The sequence below is a fragment of the Aulonocara sp. 'chitande type north' Nkhata Bay genome, linkage group LG3 (assembly GCF_057382095.1).
Source record: "Aulonocara sp. 'chitande type north' Nkhata Bay isolate Kocher_YH1m ecotype deep benthic linkage group LG3, A_spYH_male_GT1.1, whole genome shotgun sequence".
Classification (NCBI taxonomy): domain Eukaryota; kingdom Metazoa; phylum Chordata; class Actinopteri; order Cichliformes; family Cichlidae; genus Aulonocara; species Aulonocara sp. 'chitande type north' Nkhata Bay.
The window spans coordinates 12,369,468-12,396,369 of record NC_141346.1 but is presented as its reverse complement, the minus strand read 5'-3'; the positions used below and the strand labels follow the sequence as shown (position 1 = coordinate 12,396,369).

Sequence of the window (26,902 nt, the reverse complement as noted above, 5' to 3'; positions counted from 1 at the left end):
GAGGACGACGGGCATGCAGTTGAGCGTCCCTGAGACGGTTTCTGACAGTTTGTGCAGAAATTGTTTGGTTGTGCAAACCAATTGTTCCAGCAGCTGTCTGGGTGGCTGGTCTCAGACGATCTTGGAGGTGAACCTGCTGGATGTGGAGGTCCTGGGCTGGTGTGGTTACACGAGGTCTGCGGTTGTGAGGCCGGTTGGATGTGCTGCCATATTCTCTGAAACGCCTGTGGAGACGGCTTATGGTTGAGAAATGAACATTCAATGCACGGGCGACAGATCTGGTTGACATTCCTGCTGTCAGCATGCCAATTGCACGCTCCCTCATTGCTTGTGGCATCTGTGGCATTTTGCTGTGAGACAAAACTGCACATTCCAGGGTGGCCTTTTGTTGTGGGCAGTCTGAGGCACACCTGTGCACTACTCATGATGTCAGATCAGCATCCTGATGTGGCACACCTGTGAGGTGGGATGGATTATCTCAATATAGCAGATGTGCCCACTACCACACATTTGGACTGATTTGTGACCACTGTTTGGGAGTGATGGTTATATTGTGTATCTGGAATGAATTTTAGGTCTCTACGTCCATCCCATGGGGAATGGGAGCAGTAACAAAGGTGTTGCGTTTATATTTTTGTTGAGTGTAATAACCAAATGAACTTCACTGACCTAAAGAACTTAAACATAAACCATTGTAATTTAGCGCCCAGCTATCTTTCTGAACTACTCCATTCATACAATCCCAACACAGCACTTAGATCATCAATCACAGGCTCCTAGCACAACCTAGGACTCGAATGAAGTCGAGAGGTGACCGGGCCTTTGCATCCGTGGCACCTAGACTCTGGAATAACCTCCCCGTTCATATTCATACTGCCGAGTCTATCCAGTCTTTTAAATCACGTCTTAAAACTTATTTTTTTACTTTGGCTTTTGATTCTGTTTAGTTGGCTGGTCTAGCTTGTTGTGTTGTTACCTATTGTTTGTTGTCCTCTTCTATTGTTTGTTTTAACTGTCTCGTGCTTTTACTGACTGTGAAGCACTATGGTCAACACTGTTGTTTTAATATGTGCTATATAAATAAATTTTGATTTGATTTGATAAACATCAAAAATGAACTAGAACTAAAAACAATGGCTCAAAAGACCCAGGAACGTGACAAATGCATAAATAACTGAGCTGCTAAAGTAGGTATATACAGGGAGTGCAGAATTATTAGGCAAATGAGTATTTTGTCCACATCATCCTCTTCATGCATGTTGTCTTACTCCAAGCTGTATAGGCTCGAAAGCCTACTACCAATTAAGCATATTAGGTGATGTGCATCTCTGTAATGAGAAGGGGTGTGGTCTAATGACATCAACACTCTATATCAGGTGTGCATAATTATTAGGCAACTACCTTTCCTTTGGCAAAATGGGTCAAAAGAAGGACTTGACAGGCTCAGAAAAGTCAAAAATAGTGAGATATCTTGCAGAGGGATTCAGCAGTCTCAAAATTGCAAAGCTTCTGAAGCGTGATCATCGAACAATCAAGCGTTTCATTCAAAATAGTCAACAGGGTCGCAAGAAGCGTGTGGAAAAACCAAGGCGCAAAATAACTGCCCATGAACTGAGAAAAGTCAAGCGTGCAGCTGCCAAGATGCCACTTGCCACCAGTTTGGCCATATTTCAGAGCTGCAACATCACTGGAGTGCCCAAAAGCACAAGGTGTGCAATACTCAGAGACATGGCCAAGGTAAGAAAGGCTGAAAGACGACCACCACTGAACAAGTAACACAAGCTAGGGCTGCTCAATTAATCGAATTTTAATCACGATTACGATCTGGAATTTCAACGATCATTAAAAATGACTGAGCCGATTATTAGCCCCTCCCTCATTTATCCGCGACACCTTAAAGGCCGGTCCGTGAAAATATTGTCGGGCATAAACCGTCCGTGGCGCAAAAAAGGTTGGAGACCGCTGATTAAGAGGACCCGAGGGAAGCTCGGAAAGCTAAGCAGAAGTTATTTGGAGAGGAGAGTGACTGCTGTTGGTTGAAAAGAGAGGTAAAAAAAACTTCAGTGGTGTTGCACACTATTTTATATTATTTTTTAAAGTCATTGTTAACCCTTTAAAGCCGGTCAGAGCAGCACGCTCCGTGTTGTGTAACTATTTTTAAATCCCTGTAGAACCGGAACCGTGTAAGCTAGCGCAATAATTTGTTTTGCATATGAAACCGGAGGAGTCTGATGCCATCAGCTTGTCCTCGGTCACGGTTTCCTTCCACATATAGCTTTGCAAAAACTGCATAAAAAGCGCTTGCAGGAACAAAAACATAATACTCCAGAAACAGGCTTTGCCGATCCATCAGCTGTTCGTAACACTTCCCACAGTGAAATGATGCACCTGCTGTTTTCTTTGCAAATTTGCATCATAGGATTGTTTTTTGTTTTTCCTGCAGTATATAAAAACTGTATCTCCAAAATAAAACTATGAAGACACTCAAAATAAATTTCCTGTTGTTGTAAACTATTTTTTGCAACTTTATTGTATTTAAAGTTTTGAGGGATAAACCTCTTAAATTTCTCCAAGTAGAAATATATGTAAACAAAACAAAAGCGATTTTCAATATTTTTTGTAGTTTATTGCACTTTTTTGCAATTTATGTAATTACTATGGACTTAATGCATACATATTATTAAAATATGGGCTATAACAGTTGTATTGATGTATAGCAACTTGAAATGCTCCCACAAATGGCACTACAGCATGTAAAAAAAATAATATAAGCTCTGGTGGACTTGGTTCTATAGTACCCGTTGCCTACTGGTGGTGGTCAGAGGGCCCGGTGGCGCCAGTGTCAGGCAGCCTCGCCTCTGTCAGTGCGCCCCAGGGTGGCTGTGGCTACAATGTAGCTTGCCATCACCAGTGTGTGAATGTGTGTGTGTGAATGGGTGGATGACTGGATATGTAAAGCGCTTTGGGGTCCTTAGGGACTAGTAAAGCGCTATATAAATACAGGCCATTTACCATTTACCATTTAGGTCTTAAAGGGTTAAATAAATATCGTCAAATAATCGTGATCTCAATTTCAGTGAAAATAATCGTGATTATCATTTTTGCCATAATCGAGCAGCCCTAACACAAGCTGAAACGTCAAGACTGGGCCAAGAAATATCTCAAGACTGATTTTTCTAAGGTTTTATGGACTGATGAAATGAGAGTGAGTCTTGATGGGCCAGATGGATGGGCCCGTGGCTGGATTGGTAAAGGGCAGAGAGATCCAGTCCGACTCAGACGCCAGCAAGGTGGAGGTGGAGTACTGGTTTGGGCTGGTATCATCAAAGATGAGCTTGTGGGGCCTTTTCGGGTTGAGAATGGTGTCAAGCTCAACTCCCAGTCCTACTGCCAGTTTCTGGAAGACACCTTCTTCAAGCAGTGGTACAGGAAGAAGTCTGCATCCTTCAAGAAAAAACATGATTTTCATGCAGGACAATGCTCCATCACACGCGTCCAAGTACTCCACAGCGTGGCTGGCAAGAAAGGGCATAAAAGAAGAAAAACTAATGACATGGCCTTCTTGTTCACCTGATCTGAACCCCATTGAGAACCTGTGGTCCATCATCAAATGTGAGATTTACAAGGAGGGAAAACAGTACACCTCTCTGAACAGTGTCTGGGAGGCTGTGGTTGCTGCTGCACGCAATGTTTTTTTTTTTTTTTTTTTTTTTTTTAATAAATAGGACAGGGGGAATGAATGAGAGAAAGAGGGGGAGAGAAAGAAAGAAAACCAAAGGGGAGAAGAGACGGTGAGAAGGGGGGGGAAGAGAGAGAAAAAAAAAAAAAAAAGAACTCCTGGGTCACCTGTATGGAGAAAAAAACAAAACAAAAAAAAAAAAAACAAACAGAGGAGACAGCAAACAACAAAGAGCAACATAATAATAGAGAAAACAAAGCACCATCACAATAAACTAGCTAGCCATAGATATCAATATTTACTAAATAATAAACGATATTGTGCAGCACGCAAGATAGACAGCGCACAGTGTGCTTTGAGGTAGCAGCCAAGAAAGCTTTAGTCCGCGTCTGTGAATACCCATGTGTGCATACCTGTGTGGATCAGCATGCTTGCATTCCAAAGGTTTCTCCATGTAATGATCTGCTAGGGAGTGTGGGGGGGCCACAGCCCCGTCCTCCAGGGTGTGAAGCGGGTATGGAGGAGATCAAAACTCCAGACATCCAGAGGCCCCCAGAACACAAGAGACCATGGAAGACCAACACGCAATGCACGCAATGTTGATGGTGAACAGATCAAAACACTGACAGAATCCATGGATGGCAGGCTTTTGAGTGTCCTTGCAAAGAAAGGTGGCTATATTGGTCGCTGATTTGTTTTTGTTTTGTTTTTGAATGTCAGAAATTTATATTTGTGAATGTGGAGATGTTATATTGGTTTCACTGGTAAAAATAAATAATTGAAATGGGTATATATTTGTTTTTTGTTAAGTTGCCTAATAATTATGCACAGTAATAGTCACCTGCACACACACATATCCCCCTAAAATAGCTAAAACTGAAAACAAACTAAAAACTACTTCTAAAAACATTCAGCTTTGATATTAATGAGTTTTTTGGGTTCATTGAGAACATGGTTGTTGTTCAATAATAAAATTATTCCTCAAAAATACAACTTGCCTAATAATTCTGCACTCCCTGTAGTTCTGACTTAACACAAAACAATTCAGATTCGCCTTGACCGTCTTAGCAATCTTCTTTACATGCTTGTCCAATTTAAGACGTAAATCAAAAATTATTTCTAAAAACTCAAAATATTTGGCCTTCTTCGTTCCTTACCTGGATTTTAAACTCATCATTTATCTGATCATCAGGAACAAGAAACTAAGAATCTGTTAGTCTCACTCATTTAAACCCTCTGCTGCATTCTGTTCACCCCTGCTATCATTCAATCATCTTTCCTAATATAATATTAGTCCACTAGTTCATATATCATGGTGGCACGGTGGTTAGCACTGTTGCCGCACAGCAAGAAGGTCCTGAGTTCAATTCCAACATCAGGCCGGGGTCTTTCTGTGTGGAGTTTGCATGTTCTCCCCGTGTTTGCGTGGGTTCCCTCCGGGTACTCCGGCTTCCTCCCACCGTCCAAAGACATGCAGTTTGTGGGGACAGGTTAATTGGAAAATCCAAATTGTCACTAGGTGTGAATGTGCGAATGAATGTGAGTGCGAATGGTTGTCTGTCCCTTTGTGTTGGCCCTGCGACAGACTGGCGACCTGTCCAGGGTGTACCCCGCCTCTCGCCCTATGACAGCTGGGATAGGCTCCAGTGCCCCCCGCGACCCTGAAAAGGATAAGCGGCAGCAAATGGATGGATGGATGGATGGATGGATAGTTCATATATCGCTTCTCATCTTAGTAAGTGAACCGAACAAGATGATAAAATCAGAAACACAGGTTTAAAATACCATCTGGTATTCATGAGCTTCATTGCATGTGTGTGTATGTGTTAGTGGGATTAAAATATTCTGTGCTTATGTATGTCGTTTTAATTACTTTCCCCTTTTTCTGAAACAAATCTGTTTACTACACCTTCTTGTTTCAGAAACATCTAAAGAAGAAAGTCTCTATTGTAGTCAGGCACAGCTAAATTCTGCTTGTGAGTTAACCTAGCCAACCACACTGTGTGTGATTGTAAATGTACCCCCTCGTGATGTGTGCCACTTCATCTATGTCCTCTATTTGTACCACCATATGGAGAACCACAATAGCCACACACACATCGAAATACAGAATTCTTAGATGCTTAGATGATGAATTGTAGAATAAATTCTCCATTTGTAAAATAAATTTAGAATTCCACATTAACAAAGTGAGTTTCAAAATGTTTTGAAATTACCATCCTAGGGGAGCTAGGATGGTAATGAGGTGCTTGAAATGTTGTAGGTGGCTGAGTTTATACTGCTACCAATGAGACTGATCGGGACTCCGTCTTTGTGGATCTATGGAAGTCCATATATACAGGGTGTAGCATCCCCTGGGTAAAGGTGGTGATATGCAGGGGGTCAGGGGTTTTTCCCTTTCAAGTTCTTGTAGGCAACTGATGACTTTCTTTTTGTAGTTGCTTCTGGGGTTTCACCTTGAAGCTTAATAGGTATTGTTGTCACTGAGGAGTTTAGTCATGTTTATTTGCTCTGCTTCTTTTTGTCAGGGATAAAATACAAATATATACTTTTTGTGTCCCAGCTGAGTAACAGGAGGAGAAGAGTCTGGTGGTGCAGCAGAGGAACAATTTCAGCCATTTGGACTCAGCTCAGCCACTACAGAGGAAACAATGACTTCAACACAAAAGGTGAGAAAAACATCACAATTACACTGTTATTGAAACTGTGTGCACAGCTGGTCTGTTTTTAAAAACCTGTTAACAACAGATTTATCTTTTCCATCCTGGGCTCCTCCATATATACAGGGAGTGCAGAATTATTAGGCAAATGAGTATTTTGTCCACATCAACCTCTTCATGCATGTTGTCTTACTCCAAGCTGTACAGGCTCGAAAGCCTACTACCAATTAAGCATATCAGGTGATGTGCATCACTGTAATGAGAAGGGGTGTGGTCTAATGACATCAACACCCTATATCAGGTGTGCATAGTTATTAGGCAACGTCCTTTCCTTTGGCAAAATGGGTCAAAAGGAGGACTTGACAGGCTCAGAAAAGTCAAAAATAGTGAGATATCTTGCAGAGGGATGCAGCAGTCTCAAAATTGCAAAGCTTCTGAAGCGTGATCATCGAACAATCAAGCGTTTCATTCAAAATAGTCAACAGGGTCGCAAGAAGCGTGTGGAAAAACCAAGGCGCAAAATAACTGCCCATGAACTGAGAAAAGTCAAGCGTGCAGCTGCCAAGATGCCACTTGCCACCAGTTTGGCCATATTTCAGAGCTGCAACATCACTGGAGTGCCCAAAAGCACAAGGTGTGCAATACTCAGAGACATGGCCAAGGTAAGAAAGGCTGAAAGACGACCACCACTGAACAAGTCACAATACAAAAATACAACTTGCCTAATAATTCTGCACTCCCTGTACAGAATCTACTGCTGTTAACAGCAGCTTTATCTTTTCCATCCTGGACTCCTCAATATATACAGAATCTACATTCACAACCAAAAACCACAGAAGTTACAAGAAAATACAAAGATCATATTTTCTCTACACACATTGAAACAATAATATCATCACTTTAATTTTTTCTGAAGTAAAAGAGTTTCTCTGCTGATTGATATTTTTTCAATAATGTCATTTTCATTACAACTCTCATTGTAGCACATCATTGTAATGTGATACTATTACCAGAAGGCGGTGGAAACACACCAACAATGTGTTTGTTGACATGTTTGATTCCACCAATGGAGGGAGTTACAGTTTGTTCCACGACTGCATTTCACTCACTGCCTGTGTTTGTATCTCTGTCACTGCAGGACCAACATGGAGCGAGAAGTCAGCGCTCTCAGGAGGCTGACAAACCTCACAGAAGAAAGGGAGAGAAAACCTACAGCTGTGATGAGTGTGGGAAGGATTTTACCCTGGCTGGAAGCCTAAAAACACACCAAGTCATCCACAGTGGAGTTAAAGCATACAGCTGTGAGTTGTGTGGAAAGTCTTTTACCCAGGCTGGAGTCTTAAAAAGACACCAAATCATCCACAGTGGAGTTAAAATTTACACCTGTGACTTGTGTGGAAAGTCTTTTACCCATGCTCAAAGCCTAAAAACACACCAACTCATTCACAGTGGAGTTAAACCTTACAGCTGTGATGAGTGTGGAAAGTCTTTTACCCAGGCTGGAGTCTTAAAAAGACACCAACTCATCCACAGTGGAGTTAAACCTTACAGCTGTGATGAGTGTGGAAAGTCTTTTACCCAGGCTGGAAACTTAAAAACTCACCAACTCATCCACAGTGGAGTTAAAGCGTACAGATGTAACTTGTGTGGAAAGTCTTTTACCCTGGCTGGGGACTTAAAAACACACAAACTCTTTCACAGTGGAGTTAAACCTTACAGCTGTGAGTTGTGTGGAAAGTCTTTTACCCAGGCTGGAACCTTAAAAACACACAAACTCATCCACAGTGGAGTTAAATCTTACAGCTGTGAGTTGTGTGGAAAATCTTTTACCCAGGCTGGAAGCTTAAAAACACACCAAGTCATCCACGGTGGAGTTAAAGCGTACAACTGTCACTTGTGTGGAAAGTCTTTTAAATATCCTCATCAGCTGAAAAAACACCAACAGATCCACACCAGAAAGTAACTCTACAAGTGCAGTTACTGTGAGGATGTATTTACCTTTTTATCCTGTATTTTTAACCTGATTGTTTGGAATAAATATGATCAGTAAACTTATGGAGTTATACTGAATGAACTGTTTGGAAAAATGAAGACTCATCACTGTGGTGGTGGGAAAGAGTTTCTCTGTGATCTTTGTGGAGACAAAATGAACTACTGCAAAGAATGTGGGAGAGGCTTCCACACACCAAGTACATTAAAAATACATGAACTGTTCCACAGTGGGGTCAAAAAGCACATCTGTGACCAGTGTGGGTCATCCTTCACCACTGGACATGAGCTCAATGACAAAGCATAAGGGAATCCACACAGGAGAGACACCATACAAGTGCAGACACTGTGACAAAAGCTTCTCACAATCAGGTCATCGTAACAAACATGAACGTACACACATGGAAGTGAACTTCAGCTGTGACCAGTGTGACAAGAGCTTCAGGAATCTCAGTTCATACTCCGAACACAAACGATCCCACGCTGTAAATAAACTGTTTCACTGTTACCTGTTAAGTCTAATTGTTGAATGTTGCCATTGTGTTTCTTAAATTTGTACAGTCTTAGTTTAAGCAGTAGGATCAAAGCCATCTCTTTGATCCTGACCACCTCTCCAGCCACTCTGTGCCGGGGAGGTTTTATTGTAGATACATCCTATCTGAAAGATCTGTTTCTTTTGATGAAAGCTTCCTGGGGTTTATGACCCTTTGGTCAGCAGGAGGACACACACACACACTCACATTCTCACATAACACACACACACACACACACACATTCTCACATAACACACACACACACACACTCAGTGTATACATTTACATACAGTGCCTTGTCTTTGTAACCAAAGGGGGGTTGCAAGGGGAGGTGTTTTGTAAACTATTGTTTGAAGTTTGTCAATAAAAGGCAGCGAGAGGAGGCCACCATTTGGGGTTCATTGTCATGCTGGACACAGATGAGGGCTTCCCTTGCGCAAGAAATCAATCGAACATTGTTGCCTTGCTTTTCTTTCATGGGAATAAGTTCTGGATACAGCGGGGTCTGAGTTTAGACCCAACATTACCAATGTGGAAAAACCTTCACTTCATTATCTGCTCCGTGCAAACATCAGCCTGATCATGCAGGACTGAAATCACTGGATCACAATGAATCTGAAGAGAGAGAAAGATCCTCTTCTGGTTTCAGGCTCAGACTTACAAACCTTGAGATCAGGCTCCACAGAGTTCAGATGGAATCTCCTGTAAAGAGTGTCAGCTGATACCACACTTGGATCTGATGAGGTAGCTCTGATTTCTGGACCTGCAGTGAATAATCCTGAATGTTACATTTAGGAAGCTGCATGTATAGATATGCATATCAAGTTTATTATTTTTCCTTTGAGGGATTTAATTCTCTAAAATGTTACCCCTGTTACATTTTAGTCCTTGTTTCCTTAGGACACAGTAGTGTTTAGTAGTTGTATTCATTTTATGTGTTACCTAAGTTAAATTTCAATCCTTCCTTCATATTTAATCTTTTGCTGAGGTAAAATCTTCTCTTAAATCATTTTCTCCCAAAACTACAAATGTTTTCACAGCAGTTGCTCTTAAAACCTCCAAAATGAACTAAATCTGTCCACCAGCTTTGAAACAACACCTGCTGTGACTTTATGTCCAGAAAAAAAGAAACTCAAGCTGAACTGGTTTTGGGCTGTACTTCAATGTAATGCCAGTTTGTACCAGAAGATGAAGCAGTGAGTCAGTGTAACCTTTATTCAATTAGGCAAAGACCACATTCATATTCACAGTGGCAGCAAAGAAATGTTGAAAGTTAAAAACAGCAGCACACATCAGGACCAATTTAAAGATCATAAGGTGACTACTTTTACTTAATTCAAATTCCTTCAAATTTTGGCTCCTCCTTTCACTTTAGTGTATTTACTGTATCCTTGAAGTCCACATGTTGTTTTTTAATGAATTCATTTTGATCCACATGTTCTGCAGCTGTTTTCCTGTTGATTTGAAGTTTGTATGATGAAATCCTGATAATATTAAAGTGTTACTTATATTTGATGAAGTCTGTGTAAAGTTTGTCTTATTAAACAGTTTGTTGTGAAAATGAAGAAATGGTCTCAGAACAAGTAGTTTGAGCCATGATTTCAGATTCAAACTAATTTAACTGTTTTCAGTGGTACATGTGGAGGTTTATCAGAGGAGGCGACTTGGCTGTTCTCCACTCACACAGAACAGGGTTCCTGCAGCTCATTAAAAACTCTAAAATGATCTTCAAGGACTAAAATATTTGATTTTTCTCAAAAACGTGCTGTGGGCATGACGCTTTTAGAGTGTGTGTTTAAGATGCATTGTGATTAACATCTCACACATTCCAATAAAGCAGATGTTCCTGCATTGCAACAGCGCTTTGCAGATGTGTTCTCCCCCTGCCCGTGTGCACGACTCTCATGGAGCACCACTTTGAAACACAGCTGATTGGCAGATTCCCTTGTCTGCAGAGTCCAAAGACAAAAACGGCCTCCTCCACTCTGTGTGGTTCGTACCAATTCGTCACACTTCCGTTTGGCTTGTTGGAAGCCCCGGCCAGTTTTCAGCACTTCCTGTAGCGATAGCTGTGTCCTCACACTGCATATGCTGTTTCTTACCTGGATGATGTCATCATTCATAGTCATACCTCAGTGGAGCATGTGCAGTGGTTGGTCACGGTCCTGGATTCCCTGAGGCAGGCAGTGCTGATGGCAAACCCGAAGAAGTGTGTGGTTGGAGGGAGGTACAGAGTTTTTTGGTACAATTTTGAGACCCCATTTGTAGGCTGATTACACCACAGCGACGTGATGAAGGCTGTCCCAATTCCAAATGCGGCCGGAAATGCGCACTTCATTTCCCCGGACTTGAAGGAGTCAGGTGTATCATTCGTGGACTACAGGAGGAATGCTGACCCACATCCACCCATCCACATTAAGGGGATGGCTGTGGAGCGTGTGAGCAGCTTCAAGTTCCTGGGAGTCCACATCTCCGAGGATCTCACCTGGACGACCAACTGCTCCAAGCTGGTCAAGAAGGCTCACAGGCGCCTCGTCTTCTTGAGGACTCTGAGGAAGAACCACCTGTCCTCAGACATCCTGGTGAACTTCTATCGCTGCACCATCGAGAGCATCCTGACCAACTGTATAACAGTCTGGTATGGGAACTGCTCTGCCTCAGACCGGAAGGCGTTGCAGAGGGTCGTGAAAACTGCCCAGCGCATCGCCGGAGCACCACTTCCTGCCATAAAAGACATCTACAGGAAGCGGTGTCTGAAAAGGGCTGGGAAAATCATCAAAGACCCCAGTCACCCATCACATGGACTCTTCACCCTCCTGCCCTCTGGGAGGCGCTACAGGAGCCTCCGGACTAAGACCACCAGATACCGGAACAGCTTCTTCCCCACAGCTGTCAGACTCCTGAACTCTGCCTCCTGACATCTGACCCACGTTAACACATGGACTGAACATACACACACACAATGGACAACTGTACCCTCAAACACACAATAATAACATGGACTGAACCACCACTCACAACCACTAGCACTTTATATAGCCTCTGTAGGAATTATATCTCACTTATCTTAACTGCACTACTGTATAGCTCTGTGTAAATAATCATTCTGTACATTCGATAATTTTTAACCCTACAACTGTTTGCAGCTTGCATAGTTCCCATTTCTGTATAGCTGTATATCTCAGATTTCTGTAAAGTTGTTTATTTCATATTCTGTATAGTTTTTCATATTTATATCCTGTTCATAGCCTGTACATAGCTTGTACTCACTACAGCCTGTACATACTTATAGTTATAGAATATTCACAATATACTTCATACCGTGTACATTATAACATACCATAATAGACCCATTTCTGTAATATACTCACATATCTATAAAGTTGAATTCTATTCATTCGTGGCGCAACATATCCCAGAATTCATAGCGCAGCCTTTACTGTGGCTAATAAAAAAAAGGCAGATGGCAGAAGCGTGGTGGCTGAAGAGTAAACTTTTGAGTATTGAATTTTTCAACCTCATCAGTTAACGCTGTCCATGCAGATATTATAGATTTGTAAATGATTAGCTAACAATCTTGTCAACACAAAGTTCTTTATTGACAGGCAGTGGGGAGAGGGGACACCTGGGCAGTGTATTTACTGCATATAATGTGTTATCAACCTTTTCATCTTTTCTCATTACCCACAGCTGCCTCCACTTCTGTTGGGCTTAGGCTACTCACTAGGGCTGGGTATCATCACTGATTTCTATAATTGATTTGATTAAATTCAATTTTGACTCAGTAAGTGTTTCAAAGTAACTGAGGATAAAACACAAAACAACAGCAAGCTAATCATTTTTCAATTTGGCATAATTTTAAAAAAAAAAGTATTAAGCAGAAAAAATATAGCTTTCTTTAGGCCGGAGAGGAACAAAAGCTGCAGCTCAGAATCAGTTAGATGTTGACTTTCTGCCCCGACGGCGTGTCCGTGTTCATGTCGCCGGGTGAGAAACACGACATGTCACTGATGCATCGGGTCCGCGCTTTGTGTTCATGTCTTTGTGTGGAATCTGTTCACCTGCTCTCATTTATTGTTTGTTTGGTGGTCATTGTAATAGTTTTGTGAGTGCCTGGCGTTTCTGGCAAAATACATAGAATAAATGACTGAATGAATAAATGGAGCTGCTGCAGAAAAAGCACGATCTCCTCTAAGTTTATGCTCAGTCCTGGGTACATTCAGGAACAGCTGATCAGCTGATCTGAGAGACGTGGGCGCTTCATAGATACAGAGAAAAACCCAACAATCATATGACCCCCTATGAGCAAGCACTTTGGCGACAGTGGGAAGGAAAAACTCCTTTTCGACAGGAAGAAACCTCCGGCAGAACCAGGCTCAGGGAGGGGCGGGGCCATCTGCTCCGACCGGTTGGGGTGAGAGAAGGAAGGCAGGATAAAAGACATGCTGTGGAAGAGAGACAGAGGTTAACAGATATGATTCAATGCAGAGAGGTCTATTAACACATAGTGAGTGAGAAAGGTGACTGGAAAGGAAAAACTCATCATCATGGGAATCCCCGGCAGCGTACATCTATTGAAGCATAACTAAGGGAGGATTCAGGGTCACCTGGTCCAGCCCTAACTATATGCTTTAGCAAAAAGGAAAGTTTTAAGCCTAATCTTAAAAGTAGAGATAGTGTCTGTCTCCCAAATCCAAACTGGAAGCTGGTTCCACAGAAGAGAGGCCTGAACACTGAAGGCTCTGCCTCCCACCAGTGTGTGAATGTGTGTGTGAATGGGTGGATGACTGGATATGTAAAGTGCTTTGGGGTCCTTAGGGACTAGTAAAGCGCTATATAAATACAGGCCATTTACCATTTACCATTCTACTTTTAAATACTCTAGGAAAAACAAGTAGTTCTGCAGAGCGAGAGCGAAGTGCTCTAATAGGGTGATATGGTACTACAAGGTCATTAAGATAAGATGGGGCCTGATTATTTAAGACCTTGTATGTGAGGAGCAGGATTTTGAATTCAATTCTGGATTTAACAGGAAGGCAATGAAGGGAAGCCAAAACAGAAGAAATCTCTCTCTTTCTAGTCCCTGTCAGGACTCTTGCTGCAGCATTTTGGATTAGTTGAAGGCTTTTCAGTGAGTTTTTTGGACATCCTTATAATAATGAATTCTAGTAGTCCAGCCTGGAAGTAATAAATGCATGAACTAGTTTTTCAGCATCACTCTGAGACAGGATATTTCTAATTTTAGAGATGTTGCGCAAATGGAAGAAAGCAGTCTTACATATTTGTTTAATATGTGCGTTGAAGGACATGTCCTGGTCAAAAATGACTCCAAGGTTCCTCACAGTGTTACTGGAGGCCAAGGTAATGCCATCCAGCGTAAGAATCTGTGTTGTGGCCATTTTTGTTGAATGCTTTTGGAAAGTGATTGGTTTATTAGTTTATGGACCCTCCCATTAATTAAGAGATTAAGAGCACCCGGGATGGGTGTGGTAAAGAGGTTTTTGTTTTGTTTGCCAAATGTCAGATGGGAGGACGGGAGAGTTAAAAAATGATTTTTTGACCACTTTTGAATTGTTAAAGAAAATTAAGTTAACTTTCGTTTAAGTTTTAAGAAGTTATTTGGCTGATTTCTGTTTGTATTTTTTTTTTCCTGAAATAAACGGCATATGATTTTTAAACAATGAGTCAGAAGTGCGTTCCAAAACAAACCTCCCGTTGCTGAGCTGCAACATGAAACATTTGTATTAAACAATTATCTTTTGGACCTTGTGAAACGAATTTTCTGGTTAAAATGGAGGAACAAGAAAGAGAGCTTTTTAATTTAATTAAAAAACGCAGAGCGAAGCTTGGCGTTCTGACAAGAAAACGAAATGACATTAATGCTCTCATTGATGCTGGAGAATCAAAAGCCTCCATAGATGAACACATGAGAACATTTAATGATTATTTGGGAGAGTTTATGGACTCACAGACTTCAGTTCAAAAATTGCTGAACGATGACGAAAAAGAAACAGATCACAGCGATTGGTATGAACCTAAGCTGATCAGTTTTAAAGACTTTCTGCATGAAATCGACACTTGGTGAACTGCAGACCCTGATCCACAAAAGGATGAAGTTGCAGCCTCTAATGTTGAATCAAAGGTAGCATCTCATGACAGTGACATTGCGCCGCATGATAGTGTCTCACAAGTAGCGCAAGAAGCGAGCGACATGATTTCTGAACGAGTTGCTAAACCTGGCAGCAAGGGCTCTAGTAAAGCGCCCAGTAATGTTACTGCAGCCTTAAGTTTAAGGAGTAAAAGCTCGCGTGCGGCTTCAATTGCGCTGATGGAAGCTGAAGTGGAAAGAGCTGCTTTAAAAGCGGAGGTGGACGCATTGCAAGAAAAACATGCACTCGAACTGGAAGAAGTTCAATTAAAAGCAAGAAAAGAAGCATTGGCTCTAAGAACTAAGTTGATTAAGGCTGATGCAAAAAGGCAAATTCTCACCTCTGCTCAGGATCGGCAGAGCCTTGCATCCAGGGCTGAGGTTGAATCAGAAGGCGGGATTACAGCGCCTTCTGGAACATCTACAGAGTTCATACCTGCTGCTACAGCTCGAAAGGCTCCAAGACCAAAGAAAACCCCTTTAGTTCATTCTCCTTTGCCAATGCCCCTAGAGACACATGTGCCTGCTGGGGTCAAACCAGAAGGGGAGAGCCCAAGGCCAATCTCTTCACAGGTTGATGTTCACAGCAGTGCCCTAATAGAGATTATGACAAAGCAAAATGAAATTACTCAGATGCTTGTAAACCAACAGAGGTTGTCACTGCTTCCAGCTATAGACATTCCTGTTTTTGGTGGTGATCCTTTGCGTTTTAGATCCTTTCTTAAGGCTTTTGAACAAGAAATAGAGACTAAAACTGATAATATGCAGGATAGGCTTTATTATTTAGAACAGTTTACTACAGGACAGCCCAGAATTTTAGTGAGAAGTTGTATGCACATGAGTCCACAGACAGCTTATGTTGAGGCAAAAAGGCAGCTTGAGTGGAACTTTGGTAACAGAGCAAAGATAACGTCTGCATTTATAGACAAGGCTCTTAACTGGTCAGTTTTAAAGTCTGATGATGCTTCAGCATTACGTGCTTACACATTCTTTCTAAGAAGCTGCTTCAACACAATGGATGAAGCTGGGTTTCTTGATGAGCTGGAAAATTCAACCAATATGAGGATTCTTGTTTCAAAGTTGCCTTTTAGACTTCGTGATAAATGGCGACTAATAATCGTTGATATAACAGAAAAGTGCGATCGCAGAGCAGGGTTTAAAGATCTTCTTGATTTTCTTGAAAAGCAAACAAGAGCTGCATTAGATCCTGTTTTTGGAGAGAGTCAAAACACAAAAGAAAAGATAGCTTCAAAACCATCAAAGACACCGCTTAAAACTAAAAGCAGTAGCTTTGCTACTTCTGTAGCTGTAGTTTCAGAACAGATCAATGACAAACTCAAACCGGAACGGATTCAGATAAGCCATGAAGATAAAGGGTTAGATCAAACTCGGTGCTTGTTTTGTGACCAAACTCATTTTTTGGACGTATGTGACTTATTCAAACTAAAGGCCAACAAAGAAAAGGTGACATTCCTTAAGAGTAAAGGTTTATGCTTTGGTTGCTTACAGAGAGGCCACATGAGTAAAGCTTGTCCACATCGTTTGACGTGCCACACCTGTAACAAAAATCACCCTACTGTTCTCCACATAGACTCAAATGAACGGCAGTGGCAAGCAGCTAAAGCTGAATTTAAGGAATCATCAGTCTCAAATGCTCTTGTTTCTTTGAACTTTGGTAGCTATACTGGGGCCGGGGCTAATGAATGTGCCTTGTCAGTTGTTCCAGTAAAAGTGAAGTTGGAAAATGGGACGAAGGTTGTGGAGACGTACGCCTTTCTTGATCCCGGCAGCTCTGCAACGTTTTGCACTGAGGCGTTGATGATGCAGTTAAATGCATCTGGAAAAAAAGTGGAAATCATGTTAAAGACTATGGGTCAGGAAAGGCCAGTGAGTAGCTATAAACTTTTTGGTATGGAAGTAGCTGCTTTGAAACAGAATGAGTATTTGAGGTTGCCTGATGTGTACACTCAAAAGTTTATTCCTGTCACTAAAGAAAATATCCCTAAAGAAGAAAACTTAAGAAAATGGCCTTACTTAAAGGAGGTTGAGTTGACACCGATAAATGCTGGCATTGGGCTGCTTATTGGTGTGAATTCTCCCAAAGCGCTGGAACCTTGGAGAATCATTAACAGTGAGGGTAATGGACCCTATGCTGTGCTAACTCGTCTCGGTTGGGTTGTCAATGGGCCACTCAGTCAGGGTAGTGAACGGGATGAGCATGATGCTAGTTTTGTCCAGGTAAACCGCATTTCTATAAGTAGTTTAGAGGAAATGCTGGTTAAGCAGTATAATCAAGATTTTGTGGAGAACCAGTGTAATGAGCGTGCAGAAATGTCTGTAGAAGATAAACAGTTCATGAACATAATGTCAGAGTCAGCTGTACTTAAGGATGGCCATTATTACTTGAAATTACCCTTTCGTAAACCTGAAGTAAGAATGCCAAACAACAAGCAGGTGGCTCAGCAGAGGGCGCAATATCTGCTAAAACGGTTTCAGAAGGATCAGTTATTCTTTGAAGAATACAAAGAATTCATGCACAATGTTAGTATGGAGGGACATTCAGAAATCATACCACAAGAACAGTTGAAGAATGAGTAAGGAAAGGTGTGGTATATACCTCATCATGGGGTCTACCACCCCCGCAAGAAAACACTGCGTGTTGTGTATGATTGTGCTTCAACATTTTCTGGAACATCACTGAACAAAGAGCTATTACAAGGCCCAGATCTGACTAGCACTTTATTAGGTGTGCTGATTCGCTTTCGGCAGGGTCCAATAGCACTTATGACAGACATTAAAGGGATGTTTCATCAGGTCAGAGTAGCTGAGGAACACGTAAACTTTTTACGTTTTCTCTGGTGGCCCGATGGTGACATCACAAAACAGCTGGTGGAACATAGAATGCTGGTCCACATTTTTGGTGCAGTATCCTCCCCCAGCTGTGCCACCTATGCACTACTAAAGACTGCTGATGACAACCAACATCTGTACCCAGAGGAGGTTATACATACAATCAGGCATAGTTTTTATGTAGATGACTGTCTTAAATCTGCTCAGTCTGTTGAGCAGGCCATCTCACTTTATCAGCAGCTTACTGAGGTGTGTGCCAAGGGGGGATTTAAGCTCAATAAGTGGGTATGTAGTGATCGCTCTGTCCTCTGTCAGATCCCGGAGGAAAATAGAGCCACAGGTGTAAAGATGCTGGACCTTAGTCGGGATCAGCTACCCACAGAAAGAGCTCTCGGTGTGCAATGGGATATTGAACGTGATGTTTTCACATTCAGTATTGTGAACAAGAACAAACCACTTACAAGACGTGGTATTCTGTCCAATGTCAGCTCCATTTATGACCCTTTGGGTTTCTTAGCTCCAGTCATTCTGCCTGCAAAACAAATTCTGCAACATCTATGTAAACTGAGGTTGGCTGGGATGAGACAATACCAGCAGAAATGGCACAAACCTGGCAAAAATGGGTTGAGGATTTAGTTGTTCTTAACAAGTTTAGTATTGGTCGATGTGTCACACCCAAAGGATTTGGGGAGATAGAAAGTGCACAGCTGCATCACTTTTGCGATGCCAGTGAAACTGGATATGGTGCCGTATCATATCTTAGGCTATCTAATGGCAAGCAGGAAGTGTGTGTTTCCTTTATTATTGGTAAAGCAAGGGTGGCGCCGTTAAAACAAGTCACCATCCCACGTCTTGAGCTGGCTGCTGCAGTTTTAGCTGTGCGCTTAGACAAAATGCTATCAGTTGAACTTAATCTTAATCTGAGTGAGTCAGTCTTTTGGTCTGACAGCACAACTGTGCTACAGTACATTGCAAACACAACCATACGGTTCAAAACGTATGTAGCTAATAGAGTTTCCACCATTCATGCTTTGACAAAAGTTGAGCAGTGGAGGTACATCAGTTCAAAGCTGAATCCAGCCGATGCAGCCACAAGAGGAATGACAGTTGGCTGTTTCCTGAAATCGTCCACCTGGATCAGTGGTCCAGAATTTCTCAGTAAACCTGTTGGTCACTGGCCTGTAGGCATGAATTGTGTATCTGTCCATTTGGAAGCTGACCCAGAAATAAAAGGGGAGGGCCTGATGTGTGCAGCTGTGCTGAAAGAAGATGTGTGTCCCACTACTAAGCTGTTGTTGTACTTCTCCAGCTGGACAAAATTAAAAAGGTGTGTGGCATGGATCCTGAAAGTAAAAGAAAGACTTAAACTGCAAACAAGGAAAAGACAGAAGTTGCTGGGCACGCACTGTGGAAGTCAAATATGTGTTAAGCAAGAGGATAAATGGAACACTCTGCTCAAAACTGAGGATTTGTCCAAGGCTGAGGAAGCTATAGTGAGCTTTGTGCAGAGAAAACATTTTGCTGATGAAATGACTGCCCTAAACTCTGGCACTGTAAGTAAGTCAAGTCATCTGTATAAGCTTGATCCTGTAGTTGCTAATGGTGTCTTGAGAGTGGGTGGAAGACTGAGCAAAGCGGATTTACCTGAGGAAACAAAACATCCTGCAATTTTGCCAAAAGAAAGCAATGTTTCAAAGCTTATTCTTCAGCATATTCACGAAAAGATTGGTCACAGAGGAAGAAATCACATGCTTTCAACCCTTCGCCGTCAATACTGGATCCCTCATGCTAATTCAGCAGCTAGAAAAATAATCAAAGATTGTATAGTGTGTCAAAGACGACGGCAAAAGCCAGGTGAGCAGAAAATGTCTGATCTTCCTATTGACAGAATCTCAGCTGATCTTCCACCATTTACTTATGTTGGTGTTGATTATTTTGGACCAATAGAAGTAAAGAGAGGCAGGAGTCTTGTTAAGAGATATGGAGTTCTCTTCACATGCCTAACCTGTCGTGCAGTCCACCTTGAGGTGGCACATTCTCTTGATACAGGCTCCTGCATTAATGCCATCAGGAGATTCATCTGCCGCAGAGGACAGGTCAAAGAAATCCGGTCAGACAATGGAACCAACTTTGTCAGCTCAAATCGTGAGTTAAAACAAGCTATGTTAGAGCTAAACCAAAGTAAAATCCAAAAAGGTTTAGCACAGGATGGCATAAAGTGGACCTTTAACCCGCCCTATGGGGCCCATCATGGTGGAGTATGGGAGCGCTTGGTGCAAGAAATAAAGAGAATATTATACTCTATCACAAACCAGCAAGTACTAGATGATGAAACCTTGCATACAGTTTTTTGTGAAGTGGAGGCTATACTGAATGACCGCCCAATCACACCTTCTTCTGACGATCCCAATGATGTAGAAGCTCTTACTCCAAATCACTTGCTCCAGTTAAAAGGCAAACCTGTGCTGCCACCAGGTTTATTTAAAAAAGAGGATCTGTATCTGCGAAGACGATGGAAACAAGCCCAGTATATTGCGGATCTATTCTGGAAAAGGTGGGTGAAAGAATACCTTCCTATGTTGCAGGAACGACAGAAATGGAACAAGATTCATAGGAACTTTTGCATTGGTGATGTTGTGCTTGTTGTTGATGGAGCTGCACCAAGAAATTCTTGGCCCATTGGCCGCATCACTGAAACCATGGCCGATGCACACGGAGTAGTTCGCCGTGTTAGAGTTAAGACACGAACAAATGAGCTGGAGAGGCCAATCAACAAAATATGTCTCCTGGTGGAGGCCATCTAGAGGAAACAATGAATGTTTGCCTCCAACTGAGCCAAGTTCTGGAACCTCTGGCTCTACATTTACACTGACACTCACTTTGCCCTACACTCCATTATACAACATACACCTTTTTTGAATACACACAAAGCAAACACATGAACATCAGAGACTTGAAATCATAGAACATTGACCTTTCCTTTTGTTTGTTTTTTAAGAAGACCTATACGGATGGACTGCTGAAGAAAATTGTTGGTATTGCATTTGGTGATGGCCACTTAGAAAGAATTAATTCATGTTACACAGGAATTAGGGGCCGGAATGTTGTGGCCATTTTTGTTGAATGCTTTTGGAAAGTGATTGGTTTATTAGTTTATGGACCCTCCCATTAATTAAGAGATTAAGAGCACCCGGGATGGGTGTGGTAAAGAGGTTTTTGTTTTGTTTGCCAAATGTCAGATGGGAGGACGGGAGGGTTAAAAAATGATTTTTTGACCACTTTTGAATTGTTAAAGAAAATTAAGTTAACCTTCGTTTAAGTTTTAAGAAGTTATTTGGCTGATTTCTGTTTGTATTTTTTTTTTCCTGAAATAAACGGCATATGATTTTTAAACAATGAGTCAGAAGTGCGTTCCAAAACAAACCTCCCGTTGCCACCCACGGCCTTTCCTTGGATTTTTTTTGTTTGGAAAGTAAAAGGCCGCGACAATCTGGTTAGATACCATATTTCTAAGATTTTCAGGGCCGAGTACAATAACCTCAGTTTTATCTGAATTAAGAAGCAGAAAGTTAGCGGCCATCCAGGTCTTTATGTCTTTAAGACATTCCTGCAGTTTAACTAATTGGTATGTGTTATCTGGCTTCATAGATAGACAGAGCTGGGTGTCATCTGCATACCAGTGAAAATGTATAGAATAAAATAATCCTTTAATTGTCCCACAAGGGGAAATTTGATATGCTATGTCTTCTAATGAAACTGCCTAAGGGAAGCATGTATAATGTAAACAGAATTGGTCCTAGCACTGAACTCTGTGGAACACCATAATTAACCTCAGTGTGTGAAGAGGACTCTCCATTTACATGTACAAATTGGAGTCTATTAGATAGATATGATACAAACCACTGCAGCACAGTACCTGTAATACCTACAGCATGTTCTAATCGCTCTGATAGGATATTATGGTCAACAGTATCGAACGCTGCACTGAGGTCTAGCAGGACAAGCACAGAGATGAGTCCACTGTCAGAGGCTATAAGAAGATCATTTGTAACCTTCACTAAAGCTGTTTCTGTGCTGTGCTGAGCTCTGAAACCTGACTGAAACTCTTCAAATAAACCATTCCTCACCAGATGATCTGTTAGCTGTTTGACAACTACTCTTTCAAGGATTTTTGATATGAAAGGAAGGTTGGAGATTGGCCTATAATTAGCTAAGATTGCTGGGTCTAGAGATGGCTTTTTGAGTAAAGGTTTAACTACAGCCAGCTTGAAGGCCTGTGGTACATAGCTGATTATTAGAGATAGGTTGATCATATTTAAGATCGAATAATTAATTTACCAGCTGGAGAACCAAAGGTCCAACTGTAGGTAACACCTCCTATAAGAGTCGAGGAGGGACAGCATCATTTGGAGACCCTGCAGGCTTAAAACGATCAACAGTTTCCTTTAACCGTTTAAAGCCGGTCGGAGCGGGCACGCTCCGTTTTGCATAACTATTTTTAAATCTCGGTAGCACTGGAACCATGAAAGCTAGCGCAATAATTTTTTTTGCATATGAAACCGGAGGAGTTGTACTTACATCTTATGCCATCAGCTTGTCCTCGGTCACAGTTTCCTTCCACATAAAGCTTTGCAAAAATTGCATAAAAAGCACTTGCAGCAACAAAAACATAATATTCCAGAAACAGGCTTTGCCGATCCGATCAGCTTTTCGTAACACTTCCCACGTCCATCAGCGCGAACTATCACATATGCGCCATGACCTGCCCAAAACCGGAAGTGACGTCATTTTCACAGAAATTTAGTTCTTTACCATCAGGGCCTTGTAAGCCTATACTGGTGTTTTTAAAAGTTATGTTTGACTTTATGACTTTCTGTGTCGTTTCTGGGATGCTTAGGATACATATTGCACTGCTGGAAATAGTTTATTTTGATGCATATGCTATTTTTTTTGCAAATTTGCATTATAATACTTATTTTCGGTTTTTTTGGGGTTTTTTTTTGCAGTATATAAAAATTGGTGAATATCAAAAATAAAACTATGAAGACACTCATAGTCTTCATAGACAACTCTGTCGTTCAGCCACTAATTGGTGCTGCTCGGGTCAAAGTTGGGGCTGTATCAAGACACGAGGACTAAACCCCAATTCAACCAGACCCAGAACTGATCTGGAATTAAAACTGGACTGCAACAGTTTAAAATCAGGACTACTTAGGATTTAACCAAGACAGAACCAGAATCAGAACTAGATGATAGTAGCACTAAAAATCATCATAGACCTGCACTGCACCTTTTTTTTAATTCTACCAAAGTCCACTATTTAGATTGAGAAAAGTTTATATAATTATTTAGCCTTGTTGTGCAAACAAGCCTGCAGAACGTAATAAATATAGAATTTGAAAAATAACAAACCTAAAAAGAAACACTAGGTATGAGATACATGAGTACCTATGATACGGTGATACTTTTGGTAAACAACCATGTGACTACCATGTGTGTCTCACCTGCTCTTGTTCATCTCTCTCCCTCTCTGTTTCTCTCTCTCTCTCGCTGTTCCTCTCTCTCCCTCTTTGTTCTGACAATCAAGCCAAACACCAACATCATCAAATATACAGTTGAAACCAGATATTTACATACTCTTCAGATAGGAGAGGAGAGATGCATCAGTACAAACTGTTTCATCCTTTAAACCTAAACTCTGTGAACAGTTGACTGTTCGATGTGCTAAAGAACAGAAAAAACATTATTTCCCATCAGACCATGAGCAACATTCAGGCATGTAACACAGTAACACTTTTATTTTTTACATATTCAGCAGAAAGAGTTAGCTGTGTGCACTATAAAAAATTAAGAAGCGTAATTCATTTCTGCTTGGTTTCACATAAACTGTATTATTAAGGAACAATAAGTGGGGCTCACCTCAAAACAATCAGTATAAGATCTGACTGGAGAGTTTTAGGACAGAGCCAAACTGTTGGAACTGAAATAACAACTTTGAGCGGATCAGAGACTTGTTTTGATAACATCTCCCCCTAAAACAATAAACTGTCCTCACTATCACAACCACAGCAGGAACAAGACAGGATTCTGTGGTAGATTTTGTGCAATTTGTAGTAAATTGTGCACCACAGACTTTGTAATTTACATTTGTGTCACTCATTTAAATCTTCTTCTCCTGAAAGTGAAACTCTTACAAACACATTTGTCATAACTTCAGTCACAAACTGACACTGAGTCTCTTCAGTAAATCCAGCAGCTTTTTAACATCAAAAGATGTCTTTGAGCTGCTGCAGATGTTAGTAAATCTGACCCTAAAGGTTCCTTCTTCTTTAAAATTCAAACTTTGTAATGAAAGGATATTTTTAACAGGCTGTTCTCGTTTATATGACCTCCATAAAACAACAGGGTTAAAACACATTGTGACGAAGTAAGAGTTTGTTTTGTAGTCCATCTTCTGCACAATGTAGTTTCAACGGGCGGACATCCGGTGTCACATCGCTCCTCTCTTTCCCTGAGTCCTTAGCAAATCTCCTTCGAGGCCAAGGAAAAGAATTTAGGAAAAGGAGATAGGCGCTACTTTTGAAATAACACCCCACGTGGTTACCTTGTGACGCTGAGTCACGTGACCTCGCAGCAACAAATCACAGCAGAGCCGGAAAAGGGGACGGAGCAAAGTGTCTGTGCAGGAGAGGAGTCGAGCAGAGAGAGCTGCTTTTTTATGAAACGGGAGTAAAGTAGTGAACTTACAGAAACATATACCACTACCAACGTTTGGATCGATGTCTGCATCGATCTGCACACCCTTGTGTCCTGGATTGTAGCTGTAATCAACGGGAACCACGTGGGTCTCTGCTCCCTCATCTGTTTCCTGTGTTTGGAGTTCCAGCTTCATCACGGAGTTTCTCTCGGTTTGTGGGCTCATCTAAAGGTAAGCACCGAGCTAACTTTAATGCGGGTTCAGTTTATGTTGAGTTTAGCTCTTTTCAGAATAATAGATTGCTTGGGATACACTGGAGTTAGACAGACTGTAGAGTTTGTGATTGCTTGCAACATTATGAAATGGCGGTTGCTAGGGGGTAAGAATACATATAGAAAAATAGTCTTGGAGTATGAACAAAAGGATGGAGTGCAGGGCAGGAGAACAGCCAACCCCAGGACAGGAAGCCACAGTTACAAGCCTGGGGGAGGGAAATCAGCCGTTAGAATAGGATTTCATAGGATGATCTCCAGATGCATCTGTATTTTATTGTCTTCCAGCGCAAATAAAGACGTCTGATAAAATAAAGACACTGTTTAGTCTTAATGTTTATTACGTATTATACACAAATGCAATAAGCAGCAGGTGCTATAGGCATCTGGAAGCACCTGTATATACAATTCTAACATGTGATTACTAGGACTCCCAGGCTTCTACCGTTCTACCTTTAAAAGCTAAGCTTTAGCTTCAGCCAAGTGGAAGCTAAATTGGCTAGTCATTCATATGTAAATTAGGTTGTTACCTAGGAATTCTGGAGGGAGGGGAGTGGGGGTGTGTGAATGAGGGGGTGGGGGAGCTGCTAAAAGCTGTGAACTTCCTTTTGTGTTTCATCTTGAAGCATTCTCAATCATCAAGAATGGACTATTCAACATGCACAACAAACGGAGCATGTTCATTGGTTCATGGACCTCCCTGAACTAATGGCATTTATTGCAATTGTCATCTTGCGGGGGGTTTACAGGGTTCCATCTGTAAATGACTGCTGGTCAGCAAACCTGGGAAACACACAGATAATTGGAACTATGGCACGAAGCCGCTTCCAAGATATCATGCAACACCTACGCTTTGATGACAAGTCCACCCGCTGTGATCGAGCAAAGACTGATAAGTTCAGTCTGATAAGAACCAGATATTTATGTATTCTTCAGATAAAAACAGATACACTTTTTAATTGTAACATCAAATCAGACTAAATTTCTTTAGATTGATGAATATAAAAAAAACACATTTGTTAACTTTAAGAGTAAAGACAGAAACTATCTGTATTTCTTAATTGCAAATGGCACCAAATTGTATTCAAAATTGAGCCACACTTATGGAGCTCCACAATCCTTTTCCTGGTGTTTTGGTTGACATCTCTTGATTTTCCCATTTCAAAGAAACAGGCTCTGTGTTTTGCCTTATATGCATCCACAGCTGTGCCACCAATTTACTCACATGGACTCTACTAACCTATCAGAAGCTTCTTCAGCTCAGAATGGAATCGTCTGCAGTTTTCTTATTAATTAACAATAAACTTAGTGTATATGTACTCCTAAATTTGATGAAAGTGATAAAAATAGAAGCTCTGTCTCTCTTTATTCTGACATTTAATTAATTCAAAATATATTTCAATATTTATTTATCCAAAACAAAACAAGTTTACTCTAAATTGATGTTGTACAGTAAAAAAATGTTCTTCTGTTTTCCACAAAGTGTATGTAAATATCTGGTTTAAACTGTGAATATACTGCTGTGTATTGAAGTTCCTCTTGTTTTGCATAGATATACTGAACAACATACAAAGCATAATATATAAAATAACATCTACCAGAGTTTTTTCTTTGAAAGAAGCCCCTTATATCCATTCTTATATTTCAGTACATAACTGAAACCGATTTATTTAGCCGTGGAGGGTAACAACTGAAAAAATGAAATAAACACACGTAAGCTAAGACTCTCTAAAGAAACAGCATTGTTGTTGATCGGCTTTTCATTTCGCCATTTGTTGATTCACTTGAAGAGCAAGTAACGTAATATGGGTCAAGCGATCAGTTTGATATCAATCTTTCGTGATACACCGTCATATTTACATTATTTGTACAGTACGAATGATTTGCTTTGGTACCTGGTTGAACTTTAGTTCTCCTCTGTCTGGTTGGCTGCGTTTCTCCATCAGCTCACTCACATCACAGGCTGCAGCTCCCCCCATGCGTGTCAGTGTCTGAGCTCAGATCATACCAATATTAGGAGGATTTATGCACAGTCGTAAATTCCCACAGTGTGGGCTATGTGCTTCGAATATTG

The 26,902-nt window shown here is 41.2% G+C and overlaps 2 protein-coding genes across 2 annotated transcripts in view; both read left to right on the top strand.

Moving 5' to 3' along the window:
- LOC147333997 (uncharacterized) overlaps positions 1-26,902 on the top strand; it is a 118,148-nt gene that overhangs the window by 18,500 nt on the left and 72,746 nt on the right. The gene's annotated exons all lie outside the window — the stretch shown is intronic.
- On the top strand, positions 3,814-10,357 carry LOC147334001 (uncharacterized). Its single transcript, XM_086286626.1, has 2 exons — positions 3,814-6,348; positions 7,478-10,357. The coding sequence occupies exons 1-2, from the start codon at positions 6,331-6,333 to the stop codon at positions 8,300-8,302; spliced, it is 843 nt and encodes a 280-aa protein (XP_086142752.1). The 5' UTR covers positions 3,814-6,330; the 3' UTR covers positions 8,303-10,357.